We start from the raw sequence: 25,623 nt of genomic DNA, 5'->3' as shown, positions 1-25,623 counted from the left end.
CTGTGGAGTACTTATTTTAACAAATAATTTTAGAAAGCTGTATAAAAATGGATGTCTGTCTATATACCCCATGGGATGTGGGAGGCAATGAAATCACTTCAGCAGTCTGGAAATGGGCTGTGGGCTTCTGGTTTTCCCACTCCAGTGTGGTTCTGACTCCAGAAGTTGGGTCTAAAAGCCTGGCTGGCTTTCTTCCCCTCTTACTGAAACACACAGTCAAGAAGATGATAAATATTCAGGTACTTTGGTTTGATTGCAGATCCTGTCCTTGGATTCTAGATTTATGGCTTACTTAGTGAAGCAGGCTGTAAGCCAGGGAGTGGGGTAGGATGAAATGCTGACAAAGCACAGTGGATTTAGGGCTGGGGATGAACAAGGCAAAGCCACAAATGCAGCAGTAGTGACGAGGTGGGCTCTGAAAGTGAGATGTGGAAGAGCCTCTGTCTCTGATGCTGAGTTCACATGGCGCTTCCCAAAGCACGTGGTGTGTAATCGGTGTGTTTGCAGGGCTCCCTCAGAGTGAGGTACCAACGCAAATATCATCTTGACCACTGAAATGCAGATGAGATTTCTCCCTGTTCAGCAGCAGGAAATTTTAGCTGAGTTACTAGGAGGCTGAGCAAGCCTGAAATTGGAGTTTGGTCTTGTGGCCTCCCTGTTAGTACCCTGAGGACGTTACACCTGTTTTAGTGTATTGGATTGCAACTGCAGTTTGTAGGTTTGAGCTTGTTGAAAACAGTAATGAAATAGCTTTCGAGTAGTCATTGAGATAGCTGAAATAGCTGGATGAAGGGCCACTTTTGGAAGGACATCACTTGGTTAATCACTGGAGATTCATCAAGTGATACTTCCCTTTCCAGTAACGACTCCTGGTGCCCAGAGCTCTGCGTGAGCTGATGTAGAGTATACAACGATGGTCCAGCCACATCTTTTATTGCCAGCATGAGCTCTTTGCCAACAAGTGCTTTAGCAGGAGCTGGAATGAGCAGTGCTTTGACTTTATCCATGCTCTTATTGATGTTTTGTGTTACCTGCATGGACCCGAGAGCTTTTAAGTGCAGCAGCAGCCATTTCTTTTCCTTATTTTTTTCAAGGCAAGTTCTTGCTGTAGTGAATTTGTCACCTCTTCCCCTGCCAGCTAAGACTTCTCACTGTACAGTAACTTACCTTGCTTAAAATGTTCCAGGCCAGACAGGATTTCCACAGATATTTGGGAGTATCTTGGGTGAAAAGCGTGTGGGGTGAGACAGAACTGTGGTGTGATGTGCTCCTTCGTGTGTCTTCTGTCTTCTCTAGTACATAGACTGGAGGTGGGTAGGAAATAATGCGTCGTGCAGATGGAGGAAGGGGGGAGAGGGAGACTTGAGGTGAAGAATGAGTCAATGTCTGCACCCTTTTTAGGTATCTGCTGACTTAGAGCACAGTCGTGGATGGATCACCTGGTTGCTGTATTTCAGATCTGTCAGCTGGATTTTGTGAATGTGCCAAGGGAGTTTACTCTGTGTATGGAAGTGCCTTGGCATCCTCTGCTGAAAACCTCCTCGGTCCAGAGGGTTTGGACACTGTGCATTTATATTTGTCATGTTATTTGTATATTGTCATGTTATTTCTGACTAAGAATTATCTGGGGTCACTGAAGTCAGTCTCTCTCTCTCTCTCTCCCCCCTTAGCTGAAGCTTGAAGATCGCTCTGTGGTCCCTCGAGATGTGGTCAGACACATGAGCTCCAGTGTAAGTGCTTTTTTCCTTTGCCCCTTTTTGATTGTGATACTGTTGCATGGATTTCTAGGACTTGCCAAATTGCCTGAATGGAGCTGAACAGTAATGCTTTGAGCATGTTCTATTTTTAGAGTGCTGGATAGACCTAGCTGCATCCAGTGAAAATGAAGTGCTGCTAAGGCTGCTGCAGAGGTCTCCTGGGCAAGCAAGCCTGGTAATGGTCAGGGAATGAGACAAGAAGCCCGATTATCCTGCCATCCTTGAAGTTTTAAATTAGTCTATTTTGAGATGTTGGTTCTGTGGACCTGCTCTCCCTGACCAACAGGCTGGAGTGGAGGCAAATCCCAGTACCACTGCTTGCCTTTGCCTTTTGGTGTGCTCTGGTAGAGAATTTGGAGGGAATATTTTCAGAGAAACCTCTCAACTTACAGTGAGCAGCATCTTGTCCAGTTTCTCCCAGAAATACAGCAAATCCCACCACTGCTGGAGCATCCAACACAGCTAGAAAGCAAGCTGGTTCTTAATCAGCAGCTGATAATCATTCCTTTTCCTCTTTGTGGATATTATTCTATGTCCCAGTCACTCTCTTCTAGTTGTACAGCAGTTGTGCTTATCAGAGATGGGTGGATTTGGGTTTTGAGTAGGAAATGCTGGGGAGATTGTTGAATATGGATTATCAGATGGGATGTGCTCTCTTTAGGGGCTGAGCTGGGTTGGCAGTTTCTTGCTGTGGCTCCCAGCTAACCTATAACCCCGAGCCATATGGGCTGCCATGTGCTTGCCTCTCTTCTTGACTTTCTTCCAGCAGTGTGGCTACCAAGGCTGTGATAAGGAGGCAGCTGGCCACTAACTGCTGCAGTGGCACCACATGGTGTGCAGCCTGGTGCAGGGGTGGGGAAGGCCATTCTCTGAACTTGGGTGGCTTGGGTTTTTTCTTTATTAAAGTCTGTTTTTCTCAATTAATAAAAATAAACCCACCCCTTTTTCGCAGAATATTTCAGAGAGTGAAAAAAGGGGAGGAAGAATTTGAAGGGTAATTTGAAACTTTCTGAAACAAAATATTTCCTTAGGAAACTTAATGGTTGTTTGAAATGGAAATTTGGAGTTTACATACCTTACTAAAACTGTAGTTTTTCAATCCAAAACAATGAACAGGTAGAAAATGGAAATATCAGCTGTTCACACGGTTGTACCTGGCACAGCTGGAGTCTGCAGTATATTCTTCTTGCTCAGAGGGATCCTTTGAGTCCTCTCTCTCAACTGTTTGTTCTCCAGTGCTTCTTAAAGTCATTTTAAGCTTTCAGGACAGCAGGTTGTTCTCCTCTTGGCAAACATGGATGTGCTGCTTTTGTTTGCAATTTCCATACCCATTTGAGCAGAAATTGGCTCCCCAGGCTTGCTGCATGTGTTTTGGTAGATACATACCCAGCAGTTGTCTTGCACACTCATTTATTGTCTGTTTGCATGTTTAAATAATGGCATTTGCTTGACCATTTGTACCAGTGGCCCATAACTTCATTTTTTTTTTAATTGATGGAATGGCGAGGTTATAACTCAACTTCTTCCCTCTATAAAAAAGCATAACAAGTCTGAAGACGCTTTATACTTCATCTTCTCAAATGTTTTAAATGTCAGTGGCAAATTAAACAGTAAACCCCTTTTATCCCAAAGAAAACCTTCACTTGCTAACCAGATATATTCCAAAAATTACAGCAGCGTTTAAAATAGAAAACCTGCAAGTGTCAGCGTGCCAAATTCAGGATGTGGGATGGTTGCCCTGCACCAGTTGGCCTGGCAAATGCACAATGTGGAACTTATTCTGTATTCACCACACTCTCTTAGGGCTCGTTTTTAACCTTGAGTGGGAAGGACTCAAAATCCTCTGTTCCTCAAGAGAGGAGAGCTGACTCAAATTCATGTCCTTCTCATTGAGCACTGAGTGTGGGGAAAGACTGCTTCGGGGGAAATGCATAAAATGAGATCATTTTCACTGAATGCACTTGGGCCTCTAAATCTAATCCAGCTGAATGAGAAGCAGTAAAAGTGGTGGTGTTCATTTTTCCAGGTGATAGCTAATTTGGGGGACAGATTAGAAGTAGGTCTGTAATCTGTCAAATACCTGGATTTTGTTGCCTCAAAGGGTGCTGGGCTATGCTGTCCCTTTTAAATGAAGGAATAAGGGTGGAGTGAAGATCTTATTAGAAAAGAGGATAGTGAGGGAAAGAGTAGAAGGATGGGAGGTAGAAGATATGAGACTGAAGCCTGTGGTTGCAGAGATGCTGCTCTTAGATGAGATTTTGCTAGTCTGCCTTAAGGCCTTGTCTCTGATGGGGAAGGAATCCATTCACTGCTTAAATACTCAGTATCTCCAGTGTGGTACATACTGCTCGGGTACCAGGAGAAGCAGGAGGAAGGTCTAGGGAATGCATTTAATTCTGGAGTGAGTGGGGCTTGAACCCATCAGCTCTCGTAATGCAGTTCAGTCACCTCCCTTTCCAGTTCTGCTCTCGGGGTTGATAGAAATTGGTTTTTGTAACAGAATTGTGAAATGTCATCTTGTTTCATTTGGCCCCTCCTTTGATGGGATCATCTAGTGAAAGGGTGGGTGTATTTGAGCAGGCTGGTGCAGAGCAGTGCCCCGGCTGTAGAGCAGAGGATGAGATGAGTTGGCGGTGTCTCTCTGGGACTGCATTGCTGAGCACTGCTATAATCCCAGAGTGATTCAGCAGAACCCCTCAGCCTGCAAATCTGCCTCCCCTGTCACAGGCTAAGGTTTCATGTGACAGTGAAATAAATAAACTCATAATAAAGGCAGATTCAGTGGTAGGTGAGGGAGGAGAGCTGTAACTCAACAGCCCTGTAGCTCCAGGGCCTGCTCATACATTGATCTCTGCTTTCTTAACCACAGACAGGGCTCTATCCCTGCTCAAGCATTTTACAACTGGAAGGAGAAACAAGCTGAGCTAAACCTAGTGCTGTTGCCCGTGATTAACACCCAAGAGTGTTAGGTGGGAGGCCAACTTTAGGGTTATACAGGTGCCTTCTCCATGGGGAAACTCACTCAGAGAATGGGCAGAGGGTGTTGGTGTACATCAGTCCTGGTTTTATTGCTTGTCATTCTTTCACCATCCATAAAAGAGGGAGTTTAGGCTGAGAGAGATGATGATCCACAAGCAGCACAGGTGTTGGATTGTACCGTGTCTCAGAGCTGCTGTCATGTTGGCTGCTGATAAAGGAAAAAATAATTCTGAAATGTGCAGTGTTAGGGCAAAAAATTTGTTTATTGGGATTTTTTTAGTTCTGATTACTAAGCAATCTAAAACACAGGACCTGAACTGTAAAAGCACCAGCGGAGGATGGACTGGGCATGCTTAATTTAGCTTAGTCTGGAGGAAAGGCAGGGCAGGTGGCTGTGCTGTAGCCTGCAGAAGCTGTGGGTTTGTTGAGCACGTGCCACTCCTGAGCAGGCCTCACTCATCCTATAGCTCAAATCGTGCTGGCAGCAGTTGTTGTGAACCTGAGGTAGTCATGGCCAACCCTTTTCAGGTGAAAGTTATGGTACAGCTCTGCAGGGCCCTTCCCTGGCAGCCTGTGGTGGCAGGAGGCTGCCTTAGGCTCAGCTATGGCCTGTCATTGTGGAGCTGTAGCTGAGAAAGGCTCCCTTTACTTCCCAACCTTTCTGGAAAGAAATGTGGAGCAGCTGGAGGGAATGAGCCCCTGCTGCTTTGGGGTCTGCCAGCCTGGCTCTCCCAGCCCTCCTGGCTGTGCTGGCACAGCTCTGGATGGGCTCTGTGTGGGGCAGTTCCCACTCTCCTCATCACTGCTGCCTTGGGAGCAGGGGCTGTGGAGCACAGGGCTGGTGTGGTGTGAGGAGAGGACTCGCAGCAGGCAGGTGGAAAGCAAGGCAGCCAAAAGGGTTGAACAATCTGTCCAGGAATTATCCAGGACCGTGGGGTATCTTTGCTCTACCAGTCCTCAAGATGAGACTGAATGAGTTGAGCACCAGCAAACTCCTGAAGTCCCACAAGGGCTGCCCAGGGCTCTGAGTGAAAGCCCTGAGTAAACATTTCACGTGCTACAAAGAGCAGCATGTTTATAAGCAGGCTGAGCAAACAAATCCACTTCTCACAGGGTATAAGCCCTTTGGGTGTTGTGCTCCAGTCCTGCTGGAGCAGAGACCTTGATGTTTGGGATAAGGACAGCTTCAGAAGTTGCTGATCTCAGGGCATTTGTCATGCTGGCCCTCAGTCAGCTTTTATAATGGACTTGTGGTCTTTAATAAATAAGGCTATCGATTGTCCCAGCTGTCAGGAGGCCGGGGCAGCTGCTGTGTGTGAGTGTTTGGGTTAACAGCCCTTCCTTGCAGGCCCCCACCATATGTGGGCAATGTTCACATCGTGTGCTCCCTGCCAAGCTATCCCCAGAAGGCTCCTGACAGCATGCATTATTTTCCTGGGGACAAAAAAGATTAAAACTTTTTAAAAAAGTGAGGGAGATAATGACAGACCATCTCTTAATTGGGCCAACTGTAAATGATCTGCCTGGAAACCTTGAAATCTCACTAAAGGTGCCGGATTTATATTTTTTCAGTAGGGCAGAAAATGAAGACCGTTTATAACCTCCTGCAAAATTATATGAGGTAAAGTCACAGTAGCTTTCAAGAATTTTTTTTGTTCCTGATCTACCACTGCCTTTGCTGACTCAAGGATGGTCCTGTGGAGCTGCAGAGATCCACTCAGTTGAACAGACCAAGGAGCCAGGCAGATTTTAAAGGCAGTAAATACTCATCACCTGAAATAACCTGGTTTTATTTGACCAGATACAGGAGTGTCTGTACTCCTGCTTTGACAGCCATTGCAGATTCTAACTGGGAATAAAACAGTACAGGTCTGTAGTAGTGAACTCACTTTCAGAGCTGTCCCAGTGTCATGTGAAATGCCTCTGCAGAACAAGGTCTGAAGGGTAAAGAGGGAGTTTAGCCTTAAAATTTACTTGTCTCTGCATTTATGACTTGTACGTGTACCTGTGTATGTAGGACCTCCCCTTGATGATAAACCCTTTTTCTCTTTTGTGTTTTTAGGACAGTCAATGTGGAACTGTAATTGATGTCAACATAGAGTGTGCTGTGAAGCTGGTAGGAACCAACTGCATCCTTTACCCTGTCAACAGTAAAGACCTGCAACATATCTGGGTGAGAACACAGCCAAAGTACATGTGGGAGCCAGGTCTGGGTGATTTGGAGGGATGCTGCTGTACTTGAAGTCACTCGTGAAGGCAAAGCATCCATATTGTGCATCTGCAGTTTGGTTTTATTTTAAGTTTGCTGCATCCTCCCTGGAAGAAGATGGTGCAGCATCTCCTCATCTCCCCATCTGTTCTGTGTTTCTGATCACATTGCTGAGACCAAATTGTGTTGAAGGGCTAGACTGGCATTAAATTGTGTGAGAACTCCTGTGCTGAGATGGGCTGGTGTGGCAACCTGACTGGGGCACTCCATGGCAGTGGCCCAGAGCTGCTGAGCTGCAGTATCATTACTGCTTAAACAGGCTATAAAAATGCTGAGATGAGTCCAGCGTCTTTCTGTTAAGCTGGAACAGTCTCAAACATATCTGGTTCTCTCTTGAGTGGGTAGGTGATTTCCAGAGACCAGGTGGAATAGGATTTCATCATTCTTTTTCCTCTGAAATAAAGGTAATTTGGGAGTGAAGAGCAGGAGTGTCACAACCCTTCTGAATTCATAGCCTGTGGGAAGACAGTGGGATATGAGCTCCTCTGGGATGGAAAATTAGTCTCAGTGATAAAAATTAGCTCCAAGTACAAGGGTTGATATTTATAGGGTTTTGTTTCCTGTTTTCATCCCAGCCTTTCATGTATGGTGACTACATAGCCTATGACTGCTGGCTGGGCAAGGTCTATGATTTGAAGAACCAGGTCATCCTCAAGCTGTCCAATGGAGCCAGGTACTTCTCTCATTTCTGTGGAAGACTGTCCCCCTGGCTTTCACAATCCTGATCTATTTTATGAGATCTAGAAGCAGCTTGGGCTTTATTCACATGCTGGCAACTTATCTGTTTGCATAATCATTGGATATAGAGTAACAGAATACATCTTTCTCTGAAAACATTGAGATTTGTTGGTCACCCTCTATAAACGGTGTTCTCTGAGAGGTGACAGTTTTGTTCAATTCCAGCAGATCACTGCTCCAGAACTAAAGCACATTGGTCTTTAAACTGTGCTTCTCCTCTGCAGAAGTAACCATTTAAGATGAGTGGTTATTCCAGACCTTCTCTCAGTGGGAGAGCATAATTTCACTGAGATGCAGAGAGAATTCTTACCTTAAAAAAGAGTCTGTGAAAGTGTGGAAACTTGCAGGCTGGTGGTTTTTAATCAAAAATGAAAAACCAGCCCAACAGCTTTGCTTTTACCCTGTTATTTGCAACTGTATTAGGATTTTTTTCCAATGAAGACATAATCCAAATTCATATCTCTAGAGAGAGAATTAACCAGAGATGTTGAAAGAAATATCTGGTGAACTTATTTCTGCATAGCCAGCACAAGGATCCAAATTCTCCTCCTTGTGCATGTTGGACAGTTCCTTTTGTGCCAACCCCTAGGAATTCACTCTGTTAGTGAGGCCTGTTTTGTCCAACAAACTTTTTTATTGATGCAAGGGAAGGAAGGAACCAGTGGAGGGCCAAGAGGCATATGGGCCTGGCAGCTGGGGAATAGCCCATCTGTCTTGTAAATTGAGTGTTGACATTGATGTTTAAAAAACAGCAATCAAATCCACAGTCCTGCAGCCAGCTCTAAGAGAAGTGAGTAATGCAAGAGCTGTAGCAGATGATTGGTGGATGCATCTGTGAGTTTGATTGTTTTAGTGTTCACTTAACACAGGCTGGAAGGCTCTTACGTGTGTGTTAAAATGGGAGTGAAAAATAGCCACACTTCTCTCTCTGTAATGCCTGCAGTTATTGGTGCAGTTTAAAACCTTGCTTGGAATCTGTTACCAGCTCCTGCATAGCTGTGTAAAATGAGGTAACTGTTTGCAAAGTCTCTTCCTAATGAATCCTTTGAAATCCCACCAGAACTCACTCTGGAAATGAAGCTATTACTGAAATAAGTATACCCAAATTGCCTTTAGGTTCCAGCGTGGTGTGACTAACAAATTTGCAGCAGACAGATCTTGCCAGCACCCTGCCTGTCATTAGTTTGGGGTTTTTTTACATGCCAAATGGGACCTTTAGGTATCTTTAGTGCTTTTATAGTTTGTCTATAACCAGTTTTTGCTCTGGACCATAAAAGCTTAGTGATACACCACTGGGTGTATGGGCAGACTTGCTCAGGCAGTGGCAGATCCTTGGGGGCTTTTTGCTTTTGAGGAGGATGGCTCTGGAAATGTGACTGTGTGTCTCTTGTCTGCTTTCCAGGTGTTCCATGAGCACAGAAGATGGAGCCAAGCTGTATGACGTCTGTCCTCATGTCAGTGACTCGGTGAGCTCCTGGCTCTCCTGAGAGTCTTCTTGATCAACTTTGTCTTCTAAACTTTTTGTGCAGGAGGGAGGGAGGAGGCAAAATTCATAGGCATTTATTAATCCTAAGAATTAAACAGCTCAAAAAAGCTTCACTTAATCTTCACTTGAAGTAAGAGTAACAGGATGTAGTTTAAAGGTAATATTAGTAATGAGCAGGTTTTGAAGGGGTATTACAATTAATATATCCAGCTGCATTCTTTGTAAACAACTTGTATAACGTGCTGTCAGATTATTGGTGTCAAGGCAGTTCACTCACTGCTTGTTCTATCAGCACGTACTTCAAAAGACTCTTACTCCATTTACTGCTTTCAAAACTGTTCTTCTGGAAGAGGGCATTTTGTTTAACAGGTGTGTTCCCAGGTCACATAAAATACTGTCTGTTGTAGTCCATGGCATTCTCTGAATGGAGACCTGCCACCATACTGGCATTTTCCAAATCACATGGCAGGGAAGGTTTTGCTGGCTTTTGAGTAAAACACACTTTGCTGTGTGATGGGATCTAACCTCTCTCACCTTCTGAGGCTGATGACAGCTAACTTGTTCTCCCAAAGGACATCAGTAGGGCCTGGCTGTGTTGGGAGCAGCGGTGGGAGTTGACAGAGGATGGTGTATAATTCTTAGGAACTAACAATGCAGTCAGCTCTTATCCTTCCCAGCCTTCAAAGCAAAGATCCCTTTGATCTAAAACTGCACTTCTGCTAAAATTTGATGCCTGTTTCTTGAACAGTAAATGGAATATCAGTTCAATAGGATGTGCTGTTGTGGTTTTCTTGTTCTGTACAGAAAAGGAGTGGTCTGTCGCTCGATATTCTCCGGTACCTTCATCTCTGCTACTTTGAGTTGTGCAGTATGTCTTCTGCTTGCTAAGTAGATGTTGTGGCAACATTCAGCTTCTGGTTACCCAATTTTGAGATGGCTTGTTTTGAGTCAGGCTGCCTTTAAAATGTACATAGTCCTCTGGGGACTTGTGGTTTGGTCTGAAATGTGGGTTGTCTCCAGTGTTACTCTTGATCCCGTGCTCAGAATTGCTTTGTGTTAGATACTTCCCTGACTTAGATCTTGTCACACTGCTCTTATCCTTTCTGACAAATTACAAGACTTGATACAGTTTTGTGCTCAGTATTTTATCTACCATAAACTGCTCTGTCCGCCCCCACACTCTGAATCTGAATAGCAGTGGGAAGGAGCTCTAGAAAAGCAATTGTTGTGTTTACTGTCCTGTTTTGTTTTCAAAGAACTTGTCATATGAACTAATCCACCTAAGACAGGAATAATACTTACACACTTAATTTCACAAGCAGAGGAGTGAAGGCAAACATCCTCTGGCTCTGAAAGCTGTCGGTGCTTGAATTAGAGCATGGAAGAGAGATGGATGTCCTTGCCCAGGACTCAATCTACCTTGGCTACCTTATTACTGAGAACCTTTGTGTGGAAATACGCATCTTTTGTTCCTTGCAAGTACCTTTGCTTCTCCCCCAGCAAGTCATAGTCCCATTTGGATGTGTGACAGAGTGAGTTGCTATAGGAACTGCTGGGCTGACTTCAGGAGAGAAGGAGCTTTAAGAGATGGGCATCTTGCAGACTTTACCTTTATGATTAATCTTACTGATCACAAAGGAGAGAAATGCTGGAATCTTGAGTCCTTTATGTTGTTTTTTCCTCCTCCCTTTCCCCCACAGGGTCTCTTCTTTGATGATTCATATGGCTTTTATCCTGGGCAAGTCCTCATCGGGCCTTCCAAAGTCTTCTCCAGCGTGCAGTGGCTCTCGGGTGTGAAGCCTGTTCTGAGCACAAAGAGCAAGTTCAGAGTGGTGGTGGAAGAGGTAAGGACTGACAGCCTGACACATGTCCACCTTCTGCACAGCGTGGTCCTGGCTGGCTGTTTGGAGCAGAGTCAGCTTGCCATGGTAACCTCCCAAGAACAAGTGCACTGTGGCTGTGGTGTCCTGAGGTGACAAATTTCTCATTGTGGACTGACAAGACTTCTGAGTGTGGTTTGGCTTTTCCTACCAAGGGTCCCTGTAAGGTGACAGTGTGCCAGTGCACTTGGAGACCAGTACTGCTGATCATTAGGGTAGTAGAGGCACATCTTCTATTGAAACTTAGTGTTGCATGTCCAAAAAGGGAGAAATATTGCTGACTCTCTGCTGAAAGAGGGAGCAGCTCCAAGTCCATTAGCATGTCTCTTTGTGACATTGGACTGCTGATTTGTATGTACTGTAGCTTCTTTCCCAAGCCTTTTCTTGGAGGTAAAAGCTGTAGAGCTCTCGTGTGGCCAACAGTCACGCTATGGGAGCACTGTAGTGGTCCTGGATGTGGTGAAACTGCACTTGGCCATCTTAAATGATAAAAGCAGGTTTGCAGCTTTCCTGTGTGTAAGCATTCAGATCTGAGACACTGGTCTAGGAAGGCCTCTGAAATATGAAATTGCCATTTCTGTCTTTGCACTGTAGGTACAGGTGGTAGAGCTAAAGGTCACTTGGATCACTAAAAGCTTCTGTCCTGGAGGTACTGACAGTGTGAGCCCTCCTCCTTCCATAATCAGCCAGGATAAGCTGTCCAGGTGAGATTCCCTTGAAAACCCCTTTCCACTTCCAGCACCCAGGACCTGCACAGACTAAGGGTGATATGCCTACCAACTGATTAGGCACAATGCTGCTGTTTCCAGAGCTTCAAAACTGAGAGAATAACTTCCAAATTAGTTTAGCAGACACTTAGAGTTACTAGCACAAGGGTTGGTGTCCTACCAATCCCCTCCAAGTACTCTCCAGCTGAGAAGTGCATAGAGGAAAGTGGTGTCTGTCCTTTCCCTCCTGCCTGGAGCAGACTGCATCTCCTAACCCAGGGTTTCAGGTGTGGAGCTCAGGTGTGGAGCTCTGGCCACGCTGGTGCTGAGGCAGCAACTAGTGCCCTCTGCAGGCTGCAGCTGCCAGAATAAGCTGCACAAGCTCAAAAGAAAGGTCAGATGAGCAGTAGCACAGTGCAGTGGGTCCTGCCTGGAGCTCATGTGCTGGAGGAGAGCAGCTCTCAAATGACAGCAAAAAAAACCCTAAATGTCTCTTGGCAGCTCTCTCTGGGATGGGGGAGCTGGAGGGAGGGGAGTGACTAGTGTCCCACCCAGTCCCTGGTGAGATTCCCACTCCTGCTTTAGAATTGTGTGTCTGGAAGTGATTTGGTGTGGTGTTCTGCCACCCCAGAAGAAGTGCTGTCAGCCTGAGATCACACCAGCCTTGTGAAGGCCCTGATCACTGCTGGCTTCTGTTCTGTTTTGCTCTGTGTTCATGGCTGTCCTTCTGTTTTGACAGGGTAAAGCGTCTGGGGTGCTTTGACCATGCCCAAAGGCAGCTTGGGGAAAGGTGCCTCTATGTGTTCCCGGACAAAGTGGAACCTGCAAAAATCACCTGTGAATGCCCTGAGAGGAACTGTGTGCTGGGTGAAGGATCAGTTGCCAAAAAGGTGAGTCGAGGGGTGGAGGGGAGGCGTTGACTTCTCTGAGCATTTCTGGTCACTGTGGCTTTTAAAGCAGAGATCTTCCTGGTAGTCATGTGGTCTGAAATGTGACTCCTGAAATGGTTGTAAAGAGTAATGGCCTGTTGTTGCCAGCAGGGAAGTCACCTTGTAGAGCAGTCTGACTGCACTGGGTGAAGCATGCAGCTAACACAGTGAGGGAACATGAACAGGACCTTGTGCACAGAGGTGTCACCTTGAAGGGGTCAAGGTGTGCTCTGACAGCCTGGACTTAAAAACATATTCTTTTCATTTAGCATGACCTCAGGTTTCTCATGGAGCTGAACTGTTCAGTTAAATCCTTGCTACAGTAAGACAAGAAAGTTGTCTTTGCTTGCTAGGCCAAGTGAGTCATGCTATGGTTTGTACGTGCTGGCTGCAGAGCCATGGTGTTCTAGAATAACAGGATATATCACCAGTGTGGATGGTGACCTCCCTGCGTAGCTGTGTCTGTTACACAGATTAACTTATGCATCCTCTTGTGACCTTCCATAACAAAACAGTTCAAAACATGCTTAAAATAAACTTAAGGAGCAAAGCTCACTTTCCTTGGACTAGTGAGTGCTGCTGCAGAGCAGAGCAGTGGTGAGATGCCAGTTTGCAGAGTACTGTGGTGCAGGTGAAATGTGCAGAGGCCCATGGGTGGTGCTTTGCACAAAGCTGAGTATCCCCCAGGCTGGCTGGCAGTTTGCTGAGTGTCCAGGCACAGCTCTGACCCACATCTGCTTTCTACAGGTGAGGCGGCTGCTGAAGAAGCAGATAGTGAAGATCATGTCTTGCTCCCCGGAGTCTCAGGGCACCACTGAAGCCCCTGACAAAGAATCTGCTGCAGCTGCTGACCAAAAATCAGAAGAGCTTAAGCCTGAATCAAAATGTGAGCTGGATGACTCTTCCAACAGTGCACCGAGTCCTGGGGAGGGAAAGGAGGAGCAGCCTGAAGAAACAGGGAAGGAGAAAGGGGGAGCAGCAGCACGACAGCAGCAGCCTCCCTTTCTGCTGAAGGATGAAGGATTGTCCGACTACCGGCTTCAGTCCATGGAGCAGGATGCTGACGATGAGGCAGCCGATGACACTGACGACACGAGCTCTGTCACCTCCTCTGCCAGTTCCACCGCCTCGTCCCAGAGCGGCAGCGGCACTTGCCGCAAGAAAAGCATCCCCCTTTCCATCAAAAACTTGAAGAGGAAGCACAAGAAGAAGAAGACCAAGGTTTCACGAGAGTTTAAGCCAGGAGACAGGTGAGTTGGATTTCCAAACACACGTATAATTGCCAGAATCTCCCTTATCAAAGTTCTCAGATGTAAAACACGGCCTCGTGGAGGTGGAGGATGAGTTAGGACAGCACTTGGTAGTAACCACCAGCAATTATCTTGTGATGACTGTGCAGTGGCCTGTGTGGAATCAGCTTGGGCTCAGTCCAGCTCCTGATGAAACGGGGGCCACGTGACGTGACACTGATGCTATTCTGCTTCAGCTGTGCCTCAGGGCATCGACAGCATATCTGTGCTGGGCAAGAGGTGAATAAAGATCATACAGCTTAAACATGACACTAATTGGTTACCTTATTGGCAGCTTCTGCAGAGAGACTGAGGATAGACTGTGCTAGGAATGGACAGCTTATCCTAGAGAGCTGTCTCCAGAGCAGCACGGAGGTCTGGGCTGGCCGAGGGGTGTGCTGTGGTGGTCTCTGTTATCCTTACCTCCTCTGCACTGAGATCTGCAGCTTTTGCCAACAGCATATTTTAATATTTAATATTAAAATTTAATATTTTAAATATTTGCTGTTTTTTAGTGAACTAAGTGCACTCACTCCTTGAGAGCCTTGGAGGAATTTCAGTAGCTTGCAGGAGGGAGCATTGCATATATATGCCCATTTCTAGATAAAGCTGGATCTCAGCAGCTTTTGCCTTTTACCTAACTTGAGAATGTTTGAAGTGTTTTCATGGGATGCAAAGACATCTGACAACTGGCCTGCCTGTCTGCTGCTTCCCTGGGCTACTTAGTTGTGTACATATCCTGCATCAGAAATGAGCTGGTGCAAGAGAACATGTGAGAATTCTCCCAGGAAAGTGACTTTGAGTATTGAAGGGATCCAGTAGTTTGAGAATGCCATGAACTTCATTGACACTTTGTGCAGGTATTTTAGCTTTGCCTATATGTAAGGAGAGCTGTTCCTTGAGTCCTTGTGGGTTTTGGAGAAATTAGGTGTGAAGGTCGCAAAGCTCAGCAGAGCAGTATTCCAGTGAAATTAAAAAACTGGAGTGTGTGACAGAGTTCCTGGGAACGGATTCTTGGTTCACTTTTCACATCTCACTCCCCCACAGAGTGTCTCTGTTTTACTGAAGGTTTTGCTAAGGAGAGCTTAGCTAGAGAACCTGCTGGCTCTCTGCACCATTCAGGCAGTGGGGAGAAATCCCTGTGGCACCACCAAGAGATTCCTGTGCTGGATCTGGGCAGCTCCCTACAAGGAAATGCAGAGATGACCATGTCACAGAGAAAGAAACAGAGGCTTTTTCAACACAGTGAGCCTCCAGCTGACACTTTCAAGGGCATATGTGGCAGCTGGTCACAGCTCAGTGTGAGGGGTCTTTGCTGTTTGAATATTCTGATGAGGCTGGTGAGGCCATCGGAGATGTGCTGCCAGGCACTGCTGAGAAATGCAGGGTGGATGGGCTGCCTGCAGTTAGTCACCAGATCTGATGTGTCAGCTCCTGGAGCTGTGACTGCAGGGGCCAGCTCAGCATGTGGCTTTGCCATCATTGAGTGACCTGCTGCAGCTCTCCGGGCAGCACACGGACCACTGGATATCTTTTAGTGAGGACATACAGGGATTTTTATTAATGTCAAGACGTGATTTTTTTGTGCTGCAGACAGGACTGTGTCATTTCCTTGCTTAGCCTGCCTTTCTACTCCATTCTCAACTTCTGTGTCCCCCAAGGAACCATGTTGTTGGCATATCACCCACCACACTTGGCCTGTTACAGACCCTTCTCTGATAATTTCTGCTACTGAGTGCTGGCCCTACTAAAAACTTCATATTTCCACTTAAAAATATTTCTCTGACATTCATAAAAGCAGAGCTGGGAGCCAACAGCTGTGTACCTATTGTGTCGTCTTTACGGTTTGACTTGAAACCAACATAAATCCAGCACTTGTGTTATTCTGGAAGGCCTGGCCAACAAAATAAAGGCAAGATTTAAAGTCAGCATGGGATTTGGTTTGTTCTGTGCCGTAGGAGAGATGAAAATAGCAGAGGGCTCATGAGAAGAGTCTGTCCAGCTAGGCTGCAGCTCTGTCCCTCCTGCCCCAAGCGCTTTGCCTCCTCAAGAATCCCTGTGAAGCCCCACAGAAGAAAACCAGCATGTGGTCCATTGTGGCATGTTTGGGTTTAATTTCTGAGCTGCAGAGACATATGTATGTGTTTGAACAGCTGGGAAGGACACTTTTCTCTTTTTAAACAAAATCCTTTTGCTTTGCCCATATTCAATGTGTTGCCTATTTTCTTTTTGTTTTGTTTGTTCTCTCTGGAAGGGCTGTGATGCTTTATTTTTCCAGTCCCATGCTCTTCTAGTTTCAAAGACTCCTCAGAGCTGCCAGGCTGGAAGGTGCTCCAGTGGAGAAGATCTTAACTCTCAAAGTATTTGAATGTTCTGTTGTGCCTCTGCCAGGGCTAGAAAGTGAGTGCTGGTAGATATTAATTAGCTCCATAAGGAACAAAAGAGAGCTCAGCATCAGCTCCCTGGAAAGTCAGTCCTCCTTCAGTATAGACTTGCAGCAGTGTTACATCTGCAGGGGTTGAGAACCCATCAAAACAAAGCCTGCTGTGTAGCTGCTTGCACGGGGCCTAGATGGGTTTTCCTGACTTGCTGATCCGTGTACCTTTGCGTTGCTCAGATCCATCTTGGTTCCTGGTGTTGGCAGCATCACGTTCCCTTTGGTAACTCGCTGCCTTTCTGTGTTCCCAGGGTTGCTGTGGAAGTGGTGACCACGATGACTTCAGCTGACGTGATGTGGCAGGATGGCACCGTGGAGACAAACATCCGCTCCAACGAGCTCATCCCGGTCCATCATCTGGACAACAACGAGTTCTGCCCCGGGGATTTCGTGGTGGACAAAAGAGGTATTGGGTGTCCAAACAATGCTCCCGGGGAACAAATGTGCTTTTAATTGCAAAGTATTGTTCGGGCTGGATCCCCTCCTGTACAGTCACTCTTTTTAAGTAGCTGTTAGTGCTCACTTGAGGTGGGCACCTACCAGGGGTGGCAGTGATTCAGCTGACTTAACATGAATGGCAGCAGAGAGCCTTTATTTACATACCAAAGTTGAACTGTGACAATAGGCAAGATGTGGAAAGAATAAATGCCAAGGAGCCAAGCTAGGATTTTTCAGTATTTCTGCAGAGCAGGGGTGGCCCACCTTCTCCTTGAAAGTGCCAATAGCTCTGAGCTCTCTCACAGAATGAGGGGAGAAATGAACAGCTCACCTCAGGCTGCTTCCTCTGTGTGGCTGGTTTATCATGACTCTCCCATTTTTTTCATGAGGAGTTTTGGGATCCAGAGGCATCTTCTTGAATCCCTTCTCTTCACCAAACAAATTGTTGATGCTAGTGAAGGTCACAAGTTCAAGGAGACTTGGAACTTTTGGATATGAAATACTGGTGACACATATTCTGGCTCTCAACTCCTTTTCTAGTGGGGGTAGACCCTCAGCAGTGGGGGAGTAGAAGATACTGTCAGGTTGGGGAGCAGGAAAGCTGGCTTAGCAAAAACAGAGGCTGTTTTTCGTGGCCATTTCCCATGAGTAATACTCTGACTGGTCTTCTGGGTTGGACGTAGTCTGAGGAAACTGAAGTTACCCATCAGCTCCAGCTCTACCGATCTAGTTTGGCAACAATTTTGACTGTGTAGGAAGAACTGTTTTTCCTCATGCCATTCACAAATGGAAGGCATCAGCCATGAGAGCCTGGGAGCTGACAGCCTCAGTCACTGAGCAAAGCCTGTGCTCCTTTGCCTGATTTGTCTGTTTTCTTCTCCACCCTTGTGACCCAAAGGTCAGAGCTCCCAGGACCCCGGGTTATATGGAGTGGTGCAGTCTGGGGACCATATCGGCCGTACCTGTGTGGTGAAGTGGTTCAAGCTGAAATCCAGTGGAGATGATGTGGAGGTGAGTGCCTGCTGGAACCAGCTAAGAGAAAAGCAGCCACAAAAAAAGCACAAGCTTCACAGATAAACACAGATAAGTGTGGGAATCAGTTCTGTACTGGAGTGTGTCCTTGAGGATGGCAACAGCAATGTGCTTTTGGGACTGAGAGGCTTAGCTAGAGTGATGTCACTTCATATTCATAGATGCCTGCAAGGCAGTGAAGAGCAAGCAGAGAGTTTACATCCAGTGGTAACCATCAGGCTCTGGTATGGATGAAGATTTTTTTTTTTTCCTGAAGCTTTCATGGGCAGTTGATTTCTTGAGTTCACTCTAAGAATTTTTCCTCCCCATGTCCTTGCTAGTTCACTGAAAGAGGATTAATCTATTGCATGTTGTCATGCTTGCCTCTGCCAAGTGCCATTGCCCATAGTCAGCCTAATGCCTTTTTCTTGGGGTTTGTAGGAACACTGTTTTCCAGAGTCTTGACAGACTTCAACCTAGCTGGAGATGAGAGGGGGACTTGAACAAAACTGGTGTTCTGCTTTCTGCCTTAGGCTAGGACCCTATTGTCATAGCTGAGCAGGGCCCTTCACATCCAGAAGCTGAACATCAGTCTGGCCTGGGGTTGTGCTCCTCTTTACCCATTTCTCATTATTTGTGAGCTCGTAGCTCTCTTCCTCTGGGAGAAATCAAAGGAAAGATGTTTCCCATTAAGTGACAAGTTTTTTGTCTATACTTCCTGTTGCCTTGGATCGTTTCAAAAGTAAACTCTGACCCAGCGAACTGCTTTGAGAAATCTGGGTGTTTGGAAGGGAATAAAACACTGTGCTTGCATGTCTCATCCTCATGGTGATGTGGAACCTGAACTAAAGGTGAGGTGAGCAGATGAGACAGAATATCTGCTTCCTTTCATTGTTGTGCCTTGACTGACGTGCTACAGGGATGAGGTGACAGGAAGGGACAGGAGCAGCTCCTTGCAGGCTGTTGGAGCAGCTGAAAATGGACAAAATATAACACAAAGTACTTTGAAGTGCTGAAGGTGTGCTGTGGGGGTCAGTGCAGCATCCTGGGGCTGACACATCATTCTGTCTCCGGTGCAGCTGATCGGGGAGGAGGAGGATGTGAGCGTGTATGACATTGCTGATCATCCGGACTTTCGCTTCCGCACGACTGACATCGTGATCCGGATCGGCAATTCGGATGGAGCCACGGCTAAGGAAGATGAGGTGGGTCCTGGGCACAGTTAGCTGACCGCATTGTCACCAAGTATTGGTGGAGACACTTAAAAGAGTTAATAGGAGGGCTTTAGGCCCCACAGGGGCATCCTAAACTCCCTAGCTTGCTAATTTCGTATCAGTGTCCCCTGCTGTCATGAGTAACACATCAGATCTCTGTCTGGTGGAGATGTAACCTTGAAATCCTTTGACCTTGATGACAGTCTGCAGCAGAGCAAGAGTGAAGTTGAGACAAGAACTGAACAAAAGCCTGAGGGCTTTTAATCAAACTCTTGCTTAGGATTTCAGAGTAACTTGTAATAAAAGGATATTCTGTGGGCTCCTGAGTGAAGGTGGATTTGTCATGCAACCAGTTTCACTTGGCAACAGAAGACTGGAGTTCTGGGTTTCACCTGAGTTATGTACATGTTAATTTTGTTGAGCTGAGCGATCTCCTGGGGAGGAAGAGGGAACAGTTTATATTGTAGAGGATACACCCTTTGCTAGGAAACACCCTTACTGTGGAGGGAGACCTCCAGCTTTTGAGCCTGCTGCCCTAAAAAAGGGTTAAAAGGTATAGTGCAGCCCTTACTGCAGTTCTAGTTTCAGCAGCGTGAAACAACATCCCAGCCTGCTCAGCTGACCTAAATAACCTGCTGCCAGGGCAAGGTGCTCCTTACTGTGCACACCCTGAGCAGCTGCAACTTGTCTGTTCATGCCTGTGCTCTGTGGGGAGCCCCCGGTGCTGGGGAGGGGGGAGCTGAGGGCACCCCACTAGAGGGCACCCCCATTCCATGAAATTCCTGTCCCTTGCTGGCACAGCCCCAGCCCTGCTGCCTGCAGAAAGGCCACTGGTCCTGATCACAGATCAGGATCTCCTGCCAGACCAGCCCTGCTGGTGCCCTGCTCCTTGAGGGGAGCTTTCCCCATCTCCGTGGCAGTGTCGTGTGGTTTTTATGTGTAGGATGCAAGTGTTACTTTAAGTGGCTCTCCAGCTAGGGAGCGTGTGTTGGTCAAAACCTTCCTGCTTGTGCATGAAGTGCCTGGGAAAGAAAAGGGACTGACAAACCACTCTTGTCTCCACAGCCTTCCGTTGGACAGGTGGCTCGTGTGGATGTCAGCAGTAAGGTGGAAGTGGTGTGGGCAGATAACTCCAAGACTATCATTCTGCCTCAGGTGAGGTCCTGTTCCAGCTCACAATATCCCTGTAATTTTTAGCTGAGTGATGACTCTTGGATTTAAATCCTGGATGTAGAGAGCCTTATGGCTAAGGGAATCTTGCTCTATTGATTGCTGCGTTCCCATACGGCAGGGCGGCTTCCCAGTTCTGTTAGCACAGGAAAATCCATCTGCTGTCAGGAGGTCTGGGCAATTAATTGGTCATCACTGCTCTTGAATTTAGAGAATAGGAAAGCCTGGGCGGACTGTTTTTGCCTTCACACATGCACTGCATGCTCACAGCTCTGCCCACAGCCCTGTCCTTAGCCTCCAGCACCTGCTGCTCTGCAGAGCTCAGGGATCACCCGTTCTGACTGGAGCCTGGGTTGGTGCATTGCCCAACCAAAGCACTGCTGAAAGACTGTTGCATGTTCTGTCTTGCTTGTGAAATGGCACCATAGTGGGTTTTTTTGGCTAAAGAAGCTCCTCCAGGGGTTGGGCTAGAGCCACAAGTTGTCACCTTAGCTAACCTAGGGATCAGACCCGAATCCTATCCCAGGGCAGGGAGGGAAAAGGGTTGAGTGCAAGCTTAAAAATACAGATACAGCCACACTGCTAATCCACTGCACCCCCGTGGTTTCTGCATTGCTCTGAGTTTTTTGTTGTACTGTCTTGTAATTGTGCTCACTATTCCCCATACAGTTTCATCCCTTGTCTTGTCTCCTTGTTTCCTTGGATTAAGGCAGACAGCCTAAAGATAGGAGCCGACCTGTATCTGTAGGGTCCCATCTCCATCACTGTGGCAGTGACACCACTGCCTCCGCTGCAGAGATGCCTTTTGCAAGTACAAAGCACTTGATCAAGATTTCTTTTTAAACCAAGCAGCTCTGCATTAATTACAGTAGAATAGTCAATGCCCGCACTATGGCAGTGGACTGGAGCCATACAAAGCAGGCTGCTGTCTCCCTTCCCCCTGTTGTCACATGTGCTTGGATCACAGGCACAATCAGAGGTCTGATGTGTGCTCCACAAAGGGCTGTTCTCACACTGCGGTGCCGGGGCTCTGCAGCAGCTCCTGCTGTGTCACGCCAGTCCCTTCGATTCTGCTCGTCTGCGTAATTATGGGAGTCGGGGAAATGTCAGGAGCAGGAATTATCAGTTGGTAAAACCGTGATTTATCAATGCCTGACCATGTGCCCAGAGACAAGCTGTCTGGGTGCTTTTTCTCAGCTCTAAAAATAAAGATGGCATAACTGGCTAATTAACTTTCCAATTCAGATTTGGATTAGCTTTGAGGGCAGTGAGTTTTGATGGCTTTTCCTGCCTGCAGTCACTTGTGTTGAACCCAACTAACCTCTACTGGCTGCCTGTCTCTGACTGGCACAGGACTGGCTCAACAGTGCTGGTTCAGTTGAAGGCTTTGACAAGATGACTGAGTGTCCATGTGCTGTAGCCTCTGGGGTCATATCTTGCCACATTAAGAGGATTTTTGGGCTGTCACTCAAGTGTTAAAAGTGTGTGGATAAAATGCTCCCATCTTGTAACTCCAAACACAGCCCTGTAAAGGTGGTCTTGCTCCCCTGGTTCTGTGTTGGTGCTCTTACCTGAAAACCTCTGCAGCAGGACCTTGTGAGAGATGTAGCATGTGCAAAAGCAGGTTGTAGAAGGTGAGGCTGGATGGAGTGGGGATGGGTTCAGCTTCCAGTAGTGAAGGGGAAGAGAACATTTTATGTAAGAGCTTATTCAGCAGCTTGGGTGAGGCTTCATTGTCCCAGCTGAATTTTAAACAGTACCCACATATAACAGCTAAAGCAGCGTAGCAAGGCTCTGACAGCAAGTAGTGTGTGCCACAGAAAAGGAAAGCTGGTATGGGAATGCGTTCCTAGTTCCAGCATTGTCTCTGTGGAAGGATGGAGTGGCAGCCAAACTAGGGCTCTGTGCCAACACGGTTCCTGGTGCAAAAGCAGGACCAGAAATACTAACTCCTTGTATGATACCAAATACCTTCTGAACTAGCTCTGTGTTCAGAAACCCTGGGGCATCCAGATAGTTTTTTGGCACCTATCTGTTGTCCCTGACTGGATCCCAGACACTAGGATGGCTACAGCCCACTGAAAACTTGCCCTAGTAACCCCCCAATACTTTGAACAGTGGGGCTGTGTGGTTTCATAATCTGTGCAAGTCAGCCCTTTATAGATGGAAGGGTTTGAAACAGCCCAGCCAATCCCAGATGGAAGCTCCTTTTTCATGGCTTGCTTTTAAAAACAACTAAAACTGTGTGCCTCACCCTTAGTCTCACGTAACTCTGCTCTCCTTTAGCACTTGTACAACATCGAATCGGAAATTGAGGAGTCGGACTACGATTCTGTGGACGGCAGCACCAGCGGGGCATCCTCGGAGTGGGAGGATGAAAGTGACAGCTGGGAGACAGACAATGGCCTCATGGATGATGACCACCCGAAAATTGAGGACTTTGAGCCTGAGGAGCCAGCAGCAGAGGAGGTGAAAAAAGTAGAGGAGCAAGTCCAGGGAGCTGTGGCTATGGCAGTTGCAGATCTTGCTACAGAGAAAGGTGGCAAGGACGGAACCCCAAAGAGCTTCCGGGAGCTAAAGGAGGCCATCAAGATCTTGGAAAGCCTGAAAAATATGACTGTGGAGCAGCTGCTGACTGGCTCTCCCACCTCCCCAACTGTGGAGCTGGAAAAACCCACTCGGGAGAAGAAGTTCTTGGATGATATTAAAAAGCTGCAGGAAAATCTCAAGAAGACTTTGGATAATGTGGCTATTGCTGAGGAGGAAAAGATGGAAGCCATGGTGGAGACAGAGAAGAAGGAAGAAAAAGCAGAGGCACAGACACCGGTGAGGTCAGAGTGGCCCAGTGAGACACCAGTGCTCTGCCAGCAGAGTGGAGGCAAGCCTGGAGTCACCTTCACCAGTGCCAAGGGAGAAGTGTTCTCTGTGTTGGAGTATGTTCCAGGTGAGTGTGGGATGCTCTGTCCTTCGTTGCTGTCCTGCAGTATTTTTCTCCAAAACCTTTGCTTCAAGGCCTTTTGGATTGTGTATTTTCTTCTTCCTGGTTGTTTCCACAGCTCATTAACCAGGGATGAGAAATTACCACAACTTCTGTAGCACAGTGTGCTCTGGGACCCAAACCTGGCTTTTAGTGTCCCTAGGTGTCTGTCTCTTGTGTCATGGTGTCTCTAGGCTCTGTTGCACCTCCTCAAGCCTCAGAAGTGTGCTTCCCTCTTTTCCACGCTGGTAACTAATGTAGGAGGGCTGCAGAGATCAGTCACTTCCCATTGCAGAGACTTCCTTGAAAGTTGCAGGGTTTGTTCAGGCTTTTTTTGGTTGAGTTGGCTGAGAAGCAGAGCAGGGACAGCTGGTGTTCTTGGGCTGGATGTCCTTGGTGGGTGAGTGGTGCCAATGTTAGTGGCCAGAAATAACAAATAGCATCTGGTTGTGTGGAACATTGGTGACAGCAGAGCCCAAGGTGCTCACGGTACAGCCAGACCAGACTTGAGAGAGAAAGGTGGACAAACTGTTCTGAACCTGCAGGTGTGTATAAAGGAAAAAGGAGAGCTGTGCTTCGGTTTGGCAGAGAAGAAGCCATCTCTTTGTGGGATTATCCTGGCTGTGGGCATAGGGACAGCATTGTGTTAGGACTCTGAGAACAGGAGATGCAGGTTGTGGCTGCTGTACCGTGTGGGAAACATCAAATAATCTCTCCTGCCTCCTGGCTCAGCACCAAAGCAAGTTAACTCCTCTTCCTCACTATGCATACTACACATGATCAGATCTACCTTCACAAGGAACCTGTGGCAGTTTCCAAAGGCAGGCTGTAATCCTGTTCTCTTCCTTGCCCCACAGATTCCCATGCCTTCAAGAAAATGGAGTTCCAGCCCCCAGAAGCAAAGAAGTTCTTCAGCACCGTGCGGAAGGAGATGGCTCTCCTGGCCACCTCCCTGCCCGATGGCATCATGGTTAAAACCTTCGAGGATCGAATGGCAAGTGCCTGCTCTCAAATGCCTCTGTGTTAGTGCTGGGCTCAGCATCCGGATCACTTTCTTTGGAATTCCCTGCTTAGGCTTAATCCAGTGCATTAGAGCTGCAGGAATGTGTGCAGCATGTGAAACAGGGCTGTAATTACCCAAAACGGCTGCTTTTGCATTGCCCGAGTCAGGGTGGCCAAACAAGGAGCTCCTGGTTGCAGGGAGCCGGTTCCGGGTGCTGAGCAGGAAGACAGGCAGGCAGCCAGCAAGGGGCTGGTGTCAGCAGTGAGCAGCTTGGGGATTTTGGCCATCCCTGAAAGCCCTGCTGCAGATCCAAGGGCTTGAGTGCAGTTTCTAGGGGGAAGGTGCCCTGAGATGTGTTGCTTGAGCTGACTCTTACGAGGGCTGAGTTAATCACATCCCTTCTCTCCCTGTGCATAACTACAGCCCTTGCAAGGTAAGAGGATGTTTCCCAGTGTCTGACCTGCTGCCTCTCCCCACAGGATCTCTTCTCAGCACTTATCAAAGGGCCCACACGCACGCCCTATGAAGATGGACTCTTTCTCTTTGACATCCAGCTCCCGAACATCTACCCCGCGGTCCCACCTCTCTTCCGCTACCTCTCCCAGTGCAGTGGGAGACTGAATCCCAACCTGTATGACAATGGCAAAGTGTGTGTCAGCCTCCTGGGGACGTGGATAGGCAAGGTAATGCTGTTATCCACCTGTCTGTGGGAAGCAGGGGTTGTGCTGAGCTGCTTTTGGAACACGTCACTTCATACCAGACCTGGGTGACTTCTGGTCTCGGGTGATGCTTGAGCTGGGGGTGGTTTTGGGCTCTGTTTTAGGTGCCTGGAGCAGGTAACTGGTATAGTTTGGCTTTTTCTGGATCTGTATTTGGCTTGTCTGTTCTTCCTCAATGAGAAGCCTGTGGTCAGAAGCCAGGCTGTGCCATAGCAGAGATGCCAACACCAGCATGGGGTGTATCCTGTTGCTTAGGTCCCTGTCTCCCACACTGTGGACAAATCCTGTAGCATGGTACAAAGTCCAGCTGAAAACTTGGAATAAACAGGGAGCCAGGGACATTATGTGTTATGAGCAGGTAGATGGACAGGGCAGCTGGGGAGGGGTTGGAGCTGATGCCTGGTGTGTAGGGTTACACTGTTCCAGGCAGAACTGGCCTGATGGGGTGTGGTGCTGGTAAAAAAAAATAACGGAGAGATGGGTTGTTGAGATGGGACACCAGTACATCACGTGCTTGTGGAGTCAGTTCCTTGTTCCTGCTGTGAGCCACAGGCTGTCAGCAACAGGAATGCAGAGGAACTGGGGCCTCACTTCATCTGACCATTGTCACAGGGCAAACT

General features: G+C 47.3%; 1 protein-coding gene across 1 annotated transcript in view; it reads left to right on the top strand.

Moving 5' to 3' along the window:
• UBE2O (ubiquitin conjugating enzyme E2 O) overlaps positions 1-25,623 on the top strand; it is a 62,168-nt gene that overhangs the window by 31,076 nt on the left and 5,469 nt on the right. The window contains exons 2-16 of the mRNA XM_017833032.1: positions 1,671-1,730; positions 6,799-6,909; positions 7,581-7,678; positions 9,146-9,209; positions 10,930-11,073; positions 11,704-11,813; positions 12,556-12,706; positions 13,493-13,995; positions 16,723-16,877; positions 17,808-17,920; positions 19,000-19,125; positions 20,200-20,289; positions 22,591-23,248; positions 24,139-24,275; positions 24,764-24,967. Coding sequence (XP_017688521.1) covers positions 1,671-1,730; positions 6,799-6,909; positions 7,581-7,678; positions 9,146-9,209; positions 10,930-11,073; positions 11,704-11,813; positions 12,556-12,706; positions 13,493-13,995; positions 16,723-16,877; positions 17,808-17,920; positions 19,000-19,125; positions 20,200-20,289; positions 22,591-23,248; positions 24,139-24,275; positions 24,764-24,967 — 2,724 coding nt within the window. The remainder of the gene's footprint in view (positions 1-1,670; positions 1,731-6,798; positions 6,910-7,580; positions 7,679-9,145; positions 9,210-10,929; positions 11,074-11,703; positions 11,814-12,555; positions 12,707-13,492; positions 13,996-16,722; positions 16,878-17,807; positions 17,921-18,999; positions 19,126-20,199; positions 20,290-22,590; positions 23,249-24,138; positions 24,276-24,763; positions 24,968-25,623) is intronic.

Source organism: Lepidothrix coronata, unplaced genomic scaffold (genome assembly GCF_001604755.1).
Source record: "Lepidothrix coronata isolate B3197 unplaced genomic scaffold, Lepidothrix_coronata-1.0 Scaffold210, whole genome shotgun sequence".
NCBI lineage: Eukaryota > Metazoa > Chordata > Aves > Passeriformes > Pipridae > Lepidothrix > Lepidothrix coronata.
Note: the sequence above shows the minus strand (reverse complement) of the source record. Positions and strands in the feature narration are given on the sequence as shown.